At 37.3% G+C, this 13,445-nt stretch overlaps 2 protein-coding genes across 2 annotated transcripts; both read right to left on the minus strand.

Moving 5' to 3' along the window:
- Positions 1-221: 221 nt before the first annotated feature.
- On the minus strand, positions 222-2,449 carry LOC130739701 (uncharacterized). Its single transcript, XM_057592076.1, has 4 exons — positions 2,186-2,449; positions 1,865-1,938; positions 1,673-1,739; positions 222-732 (listed from the first exon to the last, which is right to left on the minus strand). The coding sequence occupies exons 1-4, from the start codon at positions 2,313-2,315 to the stop codon at positions 569-571; spliced, it is 435 nt and encodes a 144-aa protein (XP_057448059.1). The 5' UTR covers positions 2,316-2,449; the 3' UTR covers positions 222-568.
- Positions 2,450-9,542: 7,093 nt separating this feature from the next.
- LOC130737049 (protein HAIKU1-like) lies at positions 9,543-10,217 on the minus strand. Its single transcript, XM_057588818.1, has one exon. The coding sequence runs from the start codon at positions 10,215-10,217 to the stop codon at positions 9,543-9,545; it is 675 nt and encodes a 224-aa protein (XP_057444801.1).
- Between the last annotated feature and the right edge of the window lie 3,228 nt (positions 10,218-13,445).

Genomic DNA, 13,445 nt, shown 5'->3' on the forward strand with positions numbered 1-13,445 from the left:
TATAAATTTTAAAACAACTTACATTTTAGAACGGAGGAAGTATATTAAAAGAACTTGCTATTTGGTTGAAGTCCTAGGGGAATTGGGTTTGGAGCCCCACCCCTTAGGCTTTGCACCCCACTTTATTAAATACGAAATTTAAAGTTCCGTATCAATACGGAAAATAAAATTCCGTATCTATTTTAGTATATAATGAGTGGTTGAAAATGTGACACGCATGCTTAAATACAATACGGAATTTTAAGTTCCGTATTCAATATGAAGAATACGGAATTTTAAATTCCGTATTTAATAAAGTGGGGTGCCAAGCCCCATAGGTGGGGTGCCAAACCCAACTCCCAAGTCCTAGCTAGTTTGGTCACGAATTTTAGGATTTTGCTATGCACCCTAATAGTGCTTTTTTCTTCTAAAAATAGGTAAAACGGAAAAAAATACCTTCAAACTATAAGGTAGAGCGTTAATACATAATACATTAACATATATGTTACATATATAAGTGCATACATTAGTCAAAATTGTAACTTAGAAGACCTCCTATGTTATGTTTTTTTACTAGCTAAGTCTTGCTTCATGGAGTCACCGGTAAGTGCTTGTTGTGTATGGGACGTCGTCTTCTGACGCCGTGGTAATCCATCGTAAAGTATTTTGAAGTGTCGTCCTCCCCTTCTATCCATTCTTGTCTTGACTCCTTGTTGCCCAGCACCATGTTTTGTTTCCTATCGTATTTCTTCCCTGCAAAAGTTCCATAATTTCGTAAACATGTTAGCTAACTAATCTTTTATGTGTATTTGAAAATTGAAATTGATATAATACACATGAGTTGAGCAGAATCAAATCATAAAACAATGCCTTGGATAATATAGAATATATTTTTGTATCATTTCTTATTTTGTCTCAATTATATATAAATTGTAAAAAGCACTCTTGCTTTTGGAAAACAGGTCATCTTCAAAAGGTGGTCGCTTCATTGGTGGCATATTATGTGTCCAATTTGCATACATAATATACATATGTATATTAGAAATCCAAAATTGTCAAAGTAAATTCTTCCTTCTTAACGAATAAAGAAGGCAGCTGAAAATAACACCTGAAGTACTAAAGTCAGATTTAAGTTATATCCTATAATTTAATATGTGGCTTTCAAATTTTTTTCTCTAATCAGTTAATGTGTCTGTGAATATGCATTGTATGCTTATTTAATGTGCGAGACTTTCATCTCATTTCATAAGAAGTGATTCATTCACTTTTTATTTTAAAATAAGTACGTAACGTCAATTAATCTATTTGTACTGTGTCAACGAGTTAAGGTGATTATTGACTTAGAAAAAAAAAATAGGGGAAGGTATATGTAGAAAGTCCATAGATGCTATTCTTTCCACTCCTTTAATAGTCTCTTTGTTTACCCCTAACTTGATAAAATCTCACTTGATTTGGTGCCTGAACCCTGAAAGGTAAATAGATCCTCTTGCTACCTGGTACTCAAGAAAAGGTTTTGAGATTCCTAATTAATTAGAGATGATTCTTGGCATCTTTTTTTGAAACTGATTCTTGGCATCCAATGCAGCCCAATGATTGTTTTTTAGGTATAAACTAGTAGTAACTAGTACTAGTATATATAAATATAAATACTAACAGTATAATAATAACTTAAAAAATATTTACTATTAATTACCTGTAGGAAGGGAATCTTTCTCCTTGTGTGATGCAAGATCTTTGGCTTCACCACCAGATTCATCAACCTAATTTAGGAACATTCCGGAATAAATATCATAATTGATCACATAACAATAAATGAGGACTAAAGAAGCTTCTCCATTTTTATTTTTTTGATAAGCAAGAAGCTTCTACATATTTGAGCTGTTACCTTCTCAGCAAATCTTAGCTTTCTAGGCAGTGTTGGGAGAGGAAGCTGATCGTGCGCATGCACATTGACTGACCCTATATTGGCATACAAGGAAGAGCATAATTAATTACAATTAAGATATAACTTGATCATTTAGAAGAAAAAAACTCCTCAATCACTCATATCATGAAGAAACATAGATGATTTGACTTATAAAATGAGGGATTCTCAAGAAAGTGAATGAATTAATATCGTTGTAGGCTTCCACCAGAGTTTCCTCTGGCTTCGCCCCACTCAAAGACAGTTCACCATCTTTTAAATATGGCGGTGCTTACTGCTTACCTTGATGATGAAGTGAAGGTTGCAACTGAATTTGCGAAGAAGAACAAGTACTTGGTAGTAGAGCAGAGAAAAAAATGTTGAGAAGAGTGATGAAGATTATAAGCTCCATTTCTAATATTGTTGAGAGCATGCAATATGGGTGACTTTCTTCAGCAGGTGAGTTTAGCTTTTATACACAACAAGGAAGGAAACATCACACACCTACACGCGCATGAGAGAGAGAGAGCAAACACAAAGCACAAAACACAAAACGTAGAGTTCCAAAACAAACTAGAAGAAAGTCTTAAATATTATTCATTGATCACTTTTTGGGAGGTTTCACACAAATTGGGTTGGGTTGGTTTTTCACCTAATGTTGTAGGGCCCTTAATTGGTTTCTGATGACTTTCGATCAGTTTTAACGATGCTTATCCTAACTAACACTAACTAGTACATCACCCCCCTCATATTGCTAATTATGCTCATATATAGTTTCAAAAGCAGCTCCATTTTCCCCTGCCTGTGTATTTGAAGAATGCACACCTATTTATTTTATACTTTCATCATCATAGTTTTACTTATTATTTGTAGTACAGTAAAGATATTTTAATTGAACTATTACAATATATGCATGTAGATGCTCTCCCCTCAATTCATCCATGAGATATGCATGCACTAATTAAATTAATATAAATTATGTGTATGTGATAAAGGTATATATACAATAACATGTGTGGCTTGAGCTCGTGTCGGTGGAAGCTGGTGGGGTGTGATGCGGTTGGTTGGATCACGTGTGGCATGTATAGATATTGCTCGTTGTGGCAACAGTCGCCTTCCGGCTTCAATGTCTTAGTTTTTGTACGGTTTTAGATGGGTTGGTCCGTTTTAATTTGTGCCACTACTACGAGTTTGGAGGCTGTTTTTAGAGCATGTGCAAACATTGTTATCTTTCCTTTGTTCCTTATATATCTTGGTTTTTAGGTATCAGCTCTATATAGTGTGGTTTGGTTTAATTTTATCTGTTAGGGTTTTTGTCTGCTCTTTTGGTTTGGTCTTTGTTGCAGGTGTCGAGTGGCTTGGTTGTTTCCTTACGTCAAATTTATCGCCATTTGTTCCACTTTTAAGAAGATATTTTTAGAAGAGTACGTAGTCGCTTGAGGTTTTAACTAGGTTTTTAGCACGTTCTTGTGCGCTTGGGAGATTTTTGCTATATGAGCTGAATTTTGTCTAGAGTTATGCTGGCTAGGTTACTTTACCCAAATTAAGAGAGGTTGTTTCTCAACGTTTCTTATTTATATAATATATTTTTAACTTAAAAAAAGTATACAATAACAACAATTTATGTTTGAATATGACACACAATTCATTGTAGCTTTTGAATTAATGAGATGGAGATGCAGTCACTCATTGAACCAAATCGGTTGTAATTGAATTTTTCATTTTTTTTAAAACTATCTTCTATAATGGAATGTAAATTTTAATCTTTCATTAAAAAAATCATGGTTATTGATAAGTGCCAATTTTACGTGTTTTTAAATATCATTTTAAGCACTTATTTGACCTCTATGCTTGGATTGTTGATTATTTTATCCCCATAAGTAGTTAATTTAGTAAATAGTTAAGTTTAGTATAGAAATATAGTAATTATTATATTTTTCACATTTAATCTTTTGTTTTCAATGATAGGAGAAAGTCTATGAAGATCTGTGCCACAAGATGTCAAAAGGCCAAGAAATGAAGAATTTCGCTTAAGCCAAATGTTTACTCGCTTAAGCGAAATTATATGGCAGAGGGTATCAATTCTGGAAGACAATCTCGCTTAAGCCGAATTCTTTCTCGCTTAAGCGAGCCATTCAGTGGCATAGAAGGAAAGTGAACCCTCGCTTAAGCGAGACTTATGCTCGCTTAAGCGAGCAGAGTACTTCAGTGTTAAGAAAAGGCTCTCGCTTAAGCGAATCTCAAGCTCGCTTAAGCGAGCCAAACCGCCTTGAACCCTTATAAAAGGCCAGAACACGATATTTCTCAGGATCTCTTCCATTCTTCACCATTTTTCCTCCCTAAAACATTCAGAGGAGGCTGGGCTTCATGGAGGAAGGATCCCTGAGCTAGGAATTGATAGAGTGGAGCTTTGGAGCATGGTGACAACCTCTTGGTGGCTATGGAAAGCTTGACAAAGTTTCCATCGTCGTGGATTCGTCTCCGTTCTTCGGGTTTCATCTCTTCCTTTCTTATCTCTTGTATATGTTCTTTTCTATTTTTGTATCTAGAATGTTATAGCTTAGTTCTTTGATTGTTGTAAACTCAATTATTGATGTAAATGGAAATCTTTCATGTATGGTGTTTCTCTTTGTACTTCATGCTTCTAACCAATCAATTGATAATCAAAAGAGCTTCACTAATTTATAAATAGATCAAGAGGTTGATATGAGTTGGTGTATGCTTAGATCAATGAAAGTAGAATGTCTATGTCTTAGGTCACGCCGTGTGTTAAAGTTTTTCTTTCTACACTTCAAGTATCATTGATTTGTGTTAGATTTTTATGGACTAACATGAGATCGGGAGATAATTGCGGGTCCGGTTCAAGAGAGAAACCACTCAATGAACTTGTTGTCTTATGGTGAGATTATCTTAGGTAGGAACAATAGTGGGCTTCCACGTGACAGGTGGGGTTTTGAGTTCTAACAGGAGTTTCCGGGGTGACAACGGAGATTCGCAAGCCTAGGGTACCTTGTCTTAGGATAAATTTGTTATTGGGAATGTCTTTGAGAGAGAATTTGAGTTTTAATGTTCCTTTTGGTTTTCTAGATGGTAAGGGATTACGTCTAGGAATTCCAACTGATAGATTCACCTAGGTTAGGGATAGTTAGGTGGATAGCTCTCGACATCATAAATGAAATGTACCTTTACATAAGTGATTGAGTGGAAACAATTAGAGGATTAGGTGAATGCATTCTAAATATGTTTTCTTCTTCGTTGTCTCTGTAAACTTTCTTTTACGCTTTCTTTATATTGAAAATCACAAAAACAATTTATCAAACATCTTTGTATCCGCTCAAATCAATGTTTAATTAGTGGAACTGATGTTCACACAATCCCTGAGGACGATAAACCCGTATCTGCTTTGCTATGACTGAATCATAAAGGTTTAGCCAAAAGCAGTACAAACAATGAGGAAAAAACCTTTATCAGTTATGTATATCATCTTCTTGGGTTCATATATTCATCTTTATTTATTTTTTTATTTTATCTGATGTTCAATTCATATGAACTCACCCGTTAAAATTACGAATCATCAAAACCGAACCCAAATGACCTATAATTATTGGACCAGCGTTAGCGAGTTTGGTGGTTTTTTTTATAGACAAATGTTAGTTGTTAGAAATGTTAGTAAATTAATCCCTTCTCCGGGTTTGAACTCGGGACCCTTCACCCTTCACTTCACTCAACTCTTATGTTCCTAGCTCTTATCACTTGAGCTATTATTCAGATTGATTATATTTCAACCTACATTCTTGGCCCGAAATCGACCAAAACTGTCCGGTGGACAGCCGTAAAGGTATAATGATTTGGTGAATGTTGTTATTGTTAAGCTGTTTATAATTGAGATTTTTGTTATAGTTAAATCATACTATAGTGAATATCAGTGGTGGCAACTGTACGGATTGATTTTTTACAAATAGTATTGTTGTACTTGTACAGTTGTACCACCATTCAAGGCCCTCGAACCTCTCACGCTGACCGACATTCATGCAAGCCGAGTCTAGGGTTCATGGTATTACAAGTTGCCCTTGGAATCCGACTAATGATAAGCTTAGCATGTCTTGCTAATTCCATGTGACATTCAAGACATGAACATACACCAAGAAAATCATGACCTTTAGAATGGAAATGGAGCTAGTCCTTGCGGTTTTCAAAGACAAGCACATGCAACGTGTTTTTGGGCGCAATATTTGAAGAAAGGTTAGCTTTTTGTCTAATTGTGGCCACCCAAACAATGAGAGCTAGCGCAACATTTCATGAAAAATAAAGGAGTACTTAAGGGAGTAGTAGTAGTATATATATATATATATATATATATATATATATATATATGTGATATGTTTGGATTCTTAATAGTATCGGTGTAAACGGATGTTTGCACTCATTTAGAGATAAAAAAACAAATCACATCTCAATCACTACAAGAAACATGTCATTATTGAGAACCAACTGTCAGTATAGATAAATTTCTGATGAACTATATTGACGATCTACCTGTTGGTATATATTTCGTTGAAAATATTTAACAAAAGCTTCTAGCACAATCGTCAAAAGACTACCAACAGCTACAACCGCCAGTAACTTCCTTGTGGGAGAAGCCAGTGTTAAGTTACTAACAACCAAGGTCATTAAAAGGTTATCACAGTTCCGACGACTGGTAAACAAGTGAGAAGTAGTTATCGATATATGGTCTAATAAACTGTGAGTAAATTTGTATAATTTTTTTAATAAATTCTTTTGGTTTAATTAAAAGGAAAAATAACATAAAAGCAAAAATAAACAATAAGATCCATATCTAAACATCATCATCAACCTCACCACTTTCTTCTTGTTTTGTTTTTTTTGTTTTTTTGTTTTCACCAACATTAGGTTTAGGGCAGAGGAGGAGAAGGTGGGGAGAAAGGGGAGGAGAAAAGGCGAGGTGGAGGTTAAAGCAATTGCTATAAAATGCTGGAGCTTGGCCGATGTCGTTAGATGGTGTTAGGGTTTAGGATATAGAGGAAGATGAAGAAGGGACGGAAATTGGTTCAATTTTTTTTGCAGTGACCAAAACTGATGCAAAAGGTCAACGTAGGCGACTAGGATTAACACATTCTAGTGACTGGAAAAAAATAAGCCACATATGCATTATGACGTCTTGGGTCCTTATTTCAAAATAAAAATTCCGAGGGACGAAAGGTCATGTAAATTTTTTTGGAACCAATTTAGATTCATTGTTGTGAAACACCTTGCAGTGTAAGTGCAGTCCAGTCCAGGAAGGCACAACACTGATAATATTATTATTATGCGAGAAGTGGTTCGTTCAATGAGGAACAAGTAGTTTGTTGGATGACTATTAAAATTGACTTAGAAAAAGCTCATGATAGATTTTTTTTATAGGCAAATGTTAATTGTTAGAAATGTTAGTAAATTAATCTCTCATCCGAGTTTGAACCCAGGACCTTCACCCCACCCAACCCTTATGTCCCTAGCTCTTACCACTTGTGAAGATTACCACAAAAATTCATGTAACTTTGTAAAATAAATATGTGACTACTAAACCTCTTTTAATCTTAATCACTCATTTATGGTTGTATAGAGTATAGACACAACATAGCACTCTCATATCTTATAATAAAAACAAACTCACTTGGTATAAAACTATAAATTGCTCTCACATCTGAAAATTCATGGATCTATCACTATGTGTGTCTATGACATATTAAATGAGAGCAGTGATACATACTTTGATAAACTAGAAAACAAATTTAGGCAAGAATAAAGACAGTCCCATTTACTTGTACTTTAAATGCTAATGTGAAAATAAAACTCCTACAAGAAGTAACACAACTTTAGTTAGAAGCATGTAGTGAGCTGTGAGCACCCTTGTGTTGTGGTCAAGTGGCTTAAAATGAGAAGGTTCTTTTTTTTTTTTTTTGGATAAGCACTTCTTTATTAATGGTGAGAGTACAAGGGGTACCCCAAACCCATTACAAAGGAAGAAAAAAAAAGGCTTAATACATCAGAAGACCCCTGTAATTGTAAAGGGTATCAAATTCAGGGCCTAAAAATTTTTTGCATCAAATTGGGTCCCTAGAAATTTTTTTTTTAATTCAATTAAGGCCAAAGTGTGCCAGCGGACTATTTTATCCCAATCATCAATTCCACGTGGCTTTTATTATTATTTTTTAATTACAAAAATAATAAAAAATTATTTTTATTTCCAGCTCAATTAAATAATCAGAAAAAAATTAAAAACTTAATAAATCAATCCAGCCCTAATTAACTCATCTAACCCCAAAATTTATTTTCCACCCACATCTTCATCTTCATTCTGTTCATCTTCCACTTCCTCTTCTTCCATCAAACCCAGCAATCTAGAACCACCACCACCTCATCTTCTCTCTTCCATCAATCCCTAATCTAAACGGAGGATTTCTTTAACAAAAGCACAAGAAAACCCCTCCTCCACTATCGAAGCTTCATCACAGCCAAGCTCCAATTCCATCTTTCCTTTGCAGCAACCCACGGTAGAGAGAAGCAGAAACAACAGAGGCAAGGGTTTCTCGTAGATCCAAAGTTTACGGTTGCATCTCCAATCTTTACCCTAAACCCAGCAACACAACAACCTTACAACCTTCATGAACACAGACAGCAACAACAGCCTCCACCACCACAACCCACAACCTTCACCCTTTCTACAGAGCCCAGAAAAACAGACAAGAGAAGGAGAAGGAGGGATCCAGGGAAAGAGATCGAGAGAGACAGAGAACCCCCGATAGAAACCTCACACCCCAACCTCCATCGAGATCGAGACGGAGGGGGGATGGAGAGGCGCGGTGCGAGGAGCCGAGAGACAGCGAAGCGAGATCGAGAGACGATGGACCACCACCATGCCTTGCACCTTCCACCGCAAACTCCAGAACCCACCTTTGCTTTGGGTTTTTTGAGATTGGTTGTTGTTCTTGGTGATGGAGGAGGAAGGAGAGATTGAGTATTGTCTGGGTATTTTTGGTTTCTTGCTGGAATTTTATTTTTGGTTGTTGTTCTTAGTGATGGAGGAGGAAGGAGAACTTGGTTTCTTGTCTGGGTTCAATTTGGGGATGGGGAAGTTTTGTAATTGGGTTCAATTTGGGGATGAAAGGATTTAATCAGGGATTGGTTATAATTAGATTATTAGGTTAGTTTATTATTTAGATTATGTAATTGTTTTGTTAAGAGATTATTAGATTAGGATTTTATTAAGTTTTTTAATTTTTTTTTCTGACTTAATAAATGAACTGGAATTAAAAATATTTTTTTAATAATTTTTATAATTTAAAAATAAATAAAAAAGCCACGTGGAATTGCTGACTAGGCTAAAATTGAAGTCTGGCAACATTTGTCCTTAATTGAATTAAAAAAAAATTCTTAGGGACCCAATTTGATGCGAAATTTTTTCAGGCCCTGGAACTGATTCCCTTTACAATTTCAGGGGCCTTCTGATGTATTAAGCCAAAAAAAAAACAACATCCAAAGATCAAATAATTAGAAAGCTACGCAAGGTCATAGCCAAACCCGCTAAGTAGCGTATAGACAAAGTAGTGAAAGTCCCTCCTTTTGATCCGCAACCATTCCCACACCTGCAAAAATGAGAAAGTTATTGATCTCCCCTTCTAGGACTTGTTATGTCAGGAATTTCAGATGGTGATGGTGGACATTCTTCTGGAAAAAGCAGTGGCTCTGGAATACATGCTTCTGAATCGGGAGATAAAGGGAAATCTGTTAAAGAAGATGGAAATTGCATTTTCGGTGGTAGTGGTGGATAATAGAACTTAGGGGATTCTAGATTCATGTAAGCGGTTGGTGAAGAAGGCAATATGAATTCAAATGTTGAAGATGGTAAAATTGGAGGGTCATTTGTTTCTGTGGAAGGAATATTAGGCACAAGACTTGATGATGTGTGTATAGATGGAGGAGATCTTTGCAATGTAACATCATTATTGTAAGGAGCCAGGGAGGGGGCTTCCAGCATTGGTGGCCTTTTAACATGCAATAATGGTGGTGGTCTGATTGTGTTTAACCGCATGTTTTGCCTTTCCGGGTGATTGTAAATTGGCCTTGTTGAATGATCATGAGAATGTAATCCAGTGTGAAATTGAGCAAAGTCCTTGAGCTCTTCCTTGCTTATAGTGTATATGTAATCACCATGATGGCGTCGCCTGTAACGAAGGGAAGCATGAGCGTTGTTTTCATGTAAATGACTTTTTCTAATTTTCTTACCGGTTCTATTCACACCCAAGTTGTCATCATTCTTACTTTTTGAGCTCTCCATTTTTTTTCCAAACACACTGAAATACACACTAAAAGAAATTGTGAAAAGGACACCTAAAGAAATTTAAAACTCAAATGAAAACACCACTAATCCCACAAAATCAACTTAATTTTTCCCCAAAATTTAAAATTCACAGAAGTCAACAAAATTTTAAACCGGTAACAAACACAAAAGAAAGACTCAAAGTTCAAACTAGAATATCAAGAAAAGAATGTACTGCTTTGAGAGAATATAACCACAAACCTAAATCAAATGAAGAAGAGTGAGTTTTACAAAGGAAAGACAATCAAAGATGGATTGAAAAAAAAAATTAAAACTTGGCTTGGAGGTTTGGACAATGAGATTTGAAGAATATCAAGAAGCTAAGGAATGAAGGGAAAAACAAAGAAGAATACTGGAGAAAGATGAAGAGAGTATTATTTCATTTTATAGTGTTATTTTGTGGTGACTCGAATATGACAAATGAGCAATTAAATGGTAAAAAAACTCATTTTCAAAAATAATAAATGGGTCAAAAATTTATCACCAATATAATATTATATAATATTAGTTAACTAATATTAAATATATTTTATGAATTATTTTAATCATATCCTGTATAAAATATTTTTTAAGAATCTAATATAAAATATTAAATTACATTTTTATTTTTATTATAATTGTTATTTTGTTTTTTTGGTACATCGGAAAATTAAACAGGCAAGAAACAAAGACTACAAAGCTAACAAATCTCTAGCCAGAATCGGCTGAAGCTCTTGAGGAGGGCTCTCAAGACAAGTCAGGGGGCAAAGGAGGCTAGCTCCAAGTCCTGCGAGACAATCAGCTGCTGCATTCGCCTCTCTAGGGACGTAAGCAAGAGTAACAGTCCAATCCCGATCCAGGAGAAGACGAATATCCAGGAGCTCAGACGCCAAGGCATGAAACTGATACCGATCATTCTCCAAAGCTTCCACAATATCCAAACAATCAACTTCGCAAGTAGCTCTCCTAACATTGGCATTCCACAACAGTGTTAGACCATGCTTTAGAGCTGCAATCTCCGCCCGAAGAGCATCTCCTCCTAGGCTACCTGCATAGAAACCAGATATCCAAGAACCATGGGCATCCCGAACAATGCCACCCATTCCCATTCGATCATCATCATGCTTAAACGCCCCATCTGAGTTCATTTTGTACTCACCGGAAACAGGGGGAGCCCAACGGACTGGAGCATCGTCGACCATGGACAACGACAGACCTCTCGTGAGTAATAGATCATAATCCCTGTGCTCTGTAATAATCCAATTCACAGTGCTTACCATTGTCCAATCGTTATCGCCTAGGACTTCATTATTCCTCCATCTCCATATACCCCATATTGCTGTAAAAAACAGAGAAGCATGAGGACCTTGAGCTTGCGATTTTACCCAAGCTTGGGCATTACTCACAAAGAAGCCTGGCCACCCGAGAGCATTAAGCCGAACCCAGACATCACGCGCAACTCTACAGTCCCTGAGGCAATGCAAGATGTCCTCGAATTGATGTTGACAGCGCGGGCAAGCAGGGGAATTTGCAAGCTTGCATCTGAACCGAAAGCTATTGACTTGGATCGCACCCTGCATGATAAACCAGACAAAGACCCGAATTTTTTCCGGAACCTGAATTTTCCAAATCCATTTCCAGGAATCGGGTGTAGAGGGGGGGAGCTGGGAAGAAGACTCAAGAAGCCAGGAGTATGCAGCAGCAGCAGTAAACACACCTTGTCTCCCCTTCTTCCACGTCCAATGATCATGGAGTCTATCATCCACCAGAGGAGTGATGTCGTGCAGCTTCTGCAGAATCAAAGAAGGGACAACAGTATACAAACTAGTCGTGACCCAATCCCCTCCAATCACCAAATCTCTAAGAGACACATGGATGTCATGAATATCCACATAAGGGATGTGATTTGCCAAGTTTCCATGACCACTCCAATCATGGTACCAAAAAGAGGACTCACCGTTCCCCAACTTGAAACCAAACCCGTCCTTTAATTCATCTCTAGCACGCAACACCCCTTTCCAAAGGGAAGAAGAACTAGGCTTGGCCGAGACTTCCAACAAAGAATGGTCTTTTATATACTTATGGGTAAGCACTTGGACCCATAGTTTGTCAGATTGTTGTAACAAGTTCCACACCAGTTTGCCAAGCAGAGAGGTATTTGCAAGCGCTGCATCTCTAATCCCAAGTCCTCCGGCATGCCTGGGCTGAGTAACAATCTCCCACTTCACTCGATGCCACCCACGGTTAGCAGCGGAGTTAGACCAAATAAAGTTTCGAGCCGCTCTATCAATCGAATGGATTGTCTTCCTGGGGAGCCAGACCGCTTGCATATAGTAAGTGGGAATTGCTGTGATAACAGACCTAGCAAGACAAATTTTTCCTGCTGTGTTGAGAAGGCGACTCTTCCAGCCTGCTAATCTCCTCTCAATTTTGTCCATAAGAAAATCAAAATCACCATGAGATACTCTGCCACTGATCATTGGAAAACCTAAGTACTTGCCCAGGTTCCGAACAATTCTGATGGGACATACAACTGCAATATCTCGACGGGTACTTTGGGGAACCCCTCTAGAGCACAAAGCCTTTGATTTCGCAGCACTAACTTTCAAACCTGATGCCGAGCCAAAGTCCTCCAAAATTTCAGCAACCATCTCAACTTGTGATCTAGAGGCCTTGCAAAAAAAGAAGCACGTCATCTGCAAAGAAAATATGAGAAAGAGGAGGACCACCTCTAGAAAGAGATATTGGATGCCACAAACTCGCATCCACTGCATTCTGAATACGAACTGAAAGCTTCTCCATGCACATAACAAAAAGGTAGGGAGACAACGGATCCCCTTGGCGGAGACCCCGAACAGGGCTAAACCAAGGGAGCCTAGAACCCTTCCAAAGGAGAGCAAGCCTGGATGAAGACACACAGCTCATGATAAGGCGAATAATGAGGTCTGGAAACCCAAATTCCCTCAGAGTTTCCTCCAAGAACCCCCAAGAAAGCTTGTCATAAGCTTTTTCCAAATCAATTTTGAAAGTCATAGAGCCGTTTCTTGCTTTAGAGTGATCAAGGAAGTGAATTGCCTCCTGAGCCAAGATAGCATTGTCAGTGGTCCCCCGCCCCGGAATAAAGCTAGACTGGAGGGGGCCAATAAACTGATCCAAGTAAGGGCGGATACGAAGGACCAGCACCTTCGTGATTATTTTATAAACAAC

The sequence above is a fragment of the Lotus japonicus genome, chromosome 2 (assembly GCF_012489685.1).
Source record: "Lotus japonicus ecotype B-129 chromosome 2, LjGifu_v1.2".
NCBI lineage: Eukaryota > Viridiplantae > Streptophyta > Magnoliopsida > Fabales > Fabaceae > Lotus > Lotus japonicus.

Coding starts and splice junctions, on each gene's coding strand:
- LOC130737049 (XM_057588818.1), bottom strand. CDS start 10,217: ATGGAGAGCTCAAAAAGTAAGAATGATGACAACTTGGGTGTGAATAGA.
- LOC130739701 (XM_057592076.1), bottom strand. CDS start 2,315: ATGCTCTCAACAATATTAGAAATGGAGCTTATAATCTTCATCACTCTT. Junction 1,740..1,864: donor AGCTAAGATTTGCTGAGAAG/GTAACAGCTCAA, acceptor TTCCTAAATTAG/GTTGATGAATCTGGTGGTGA. Junction 733..1,672: donor GAAAGATTCCCTTCCTACAG/GTAATTAATAGT, acceptor GAACTTTTGCAG/GGAAGAAATACGATAGGAAA.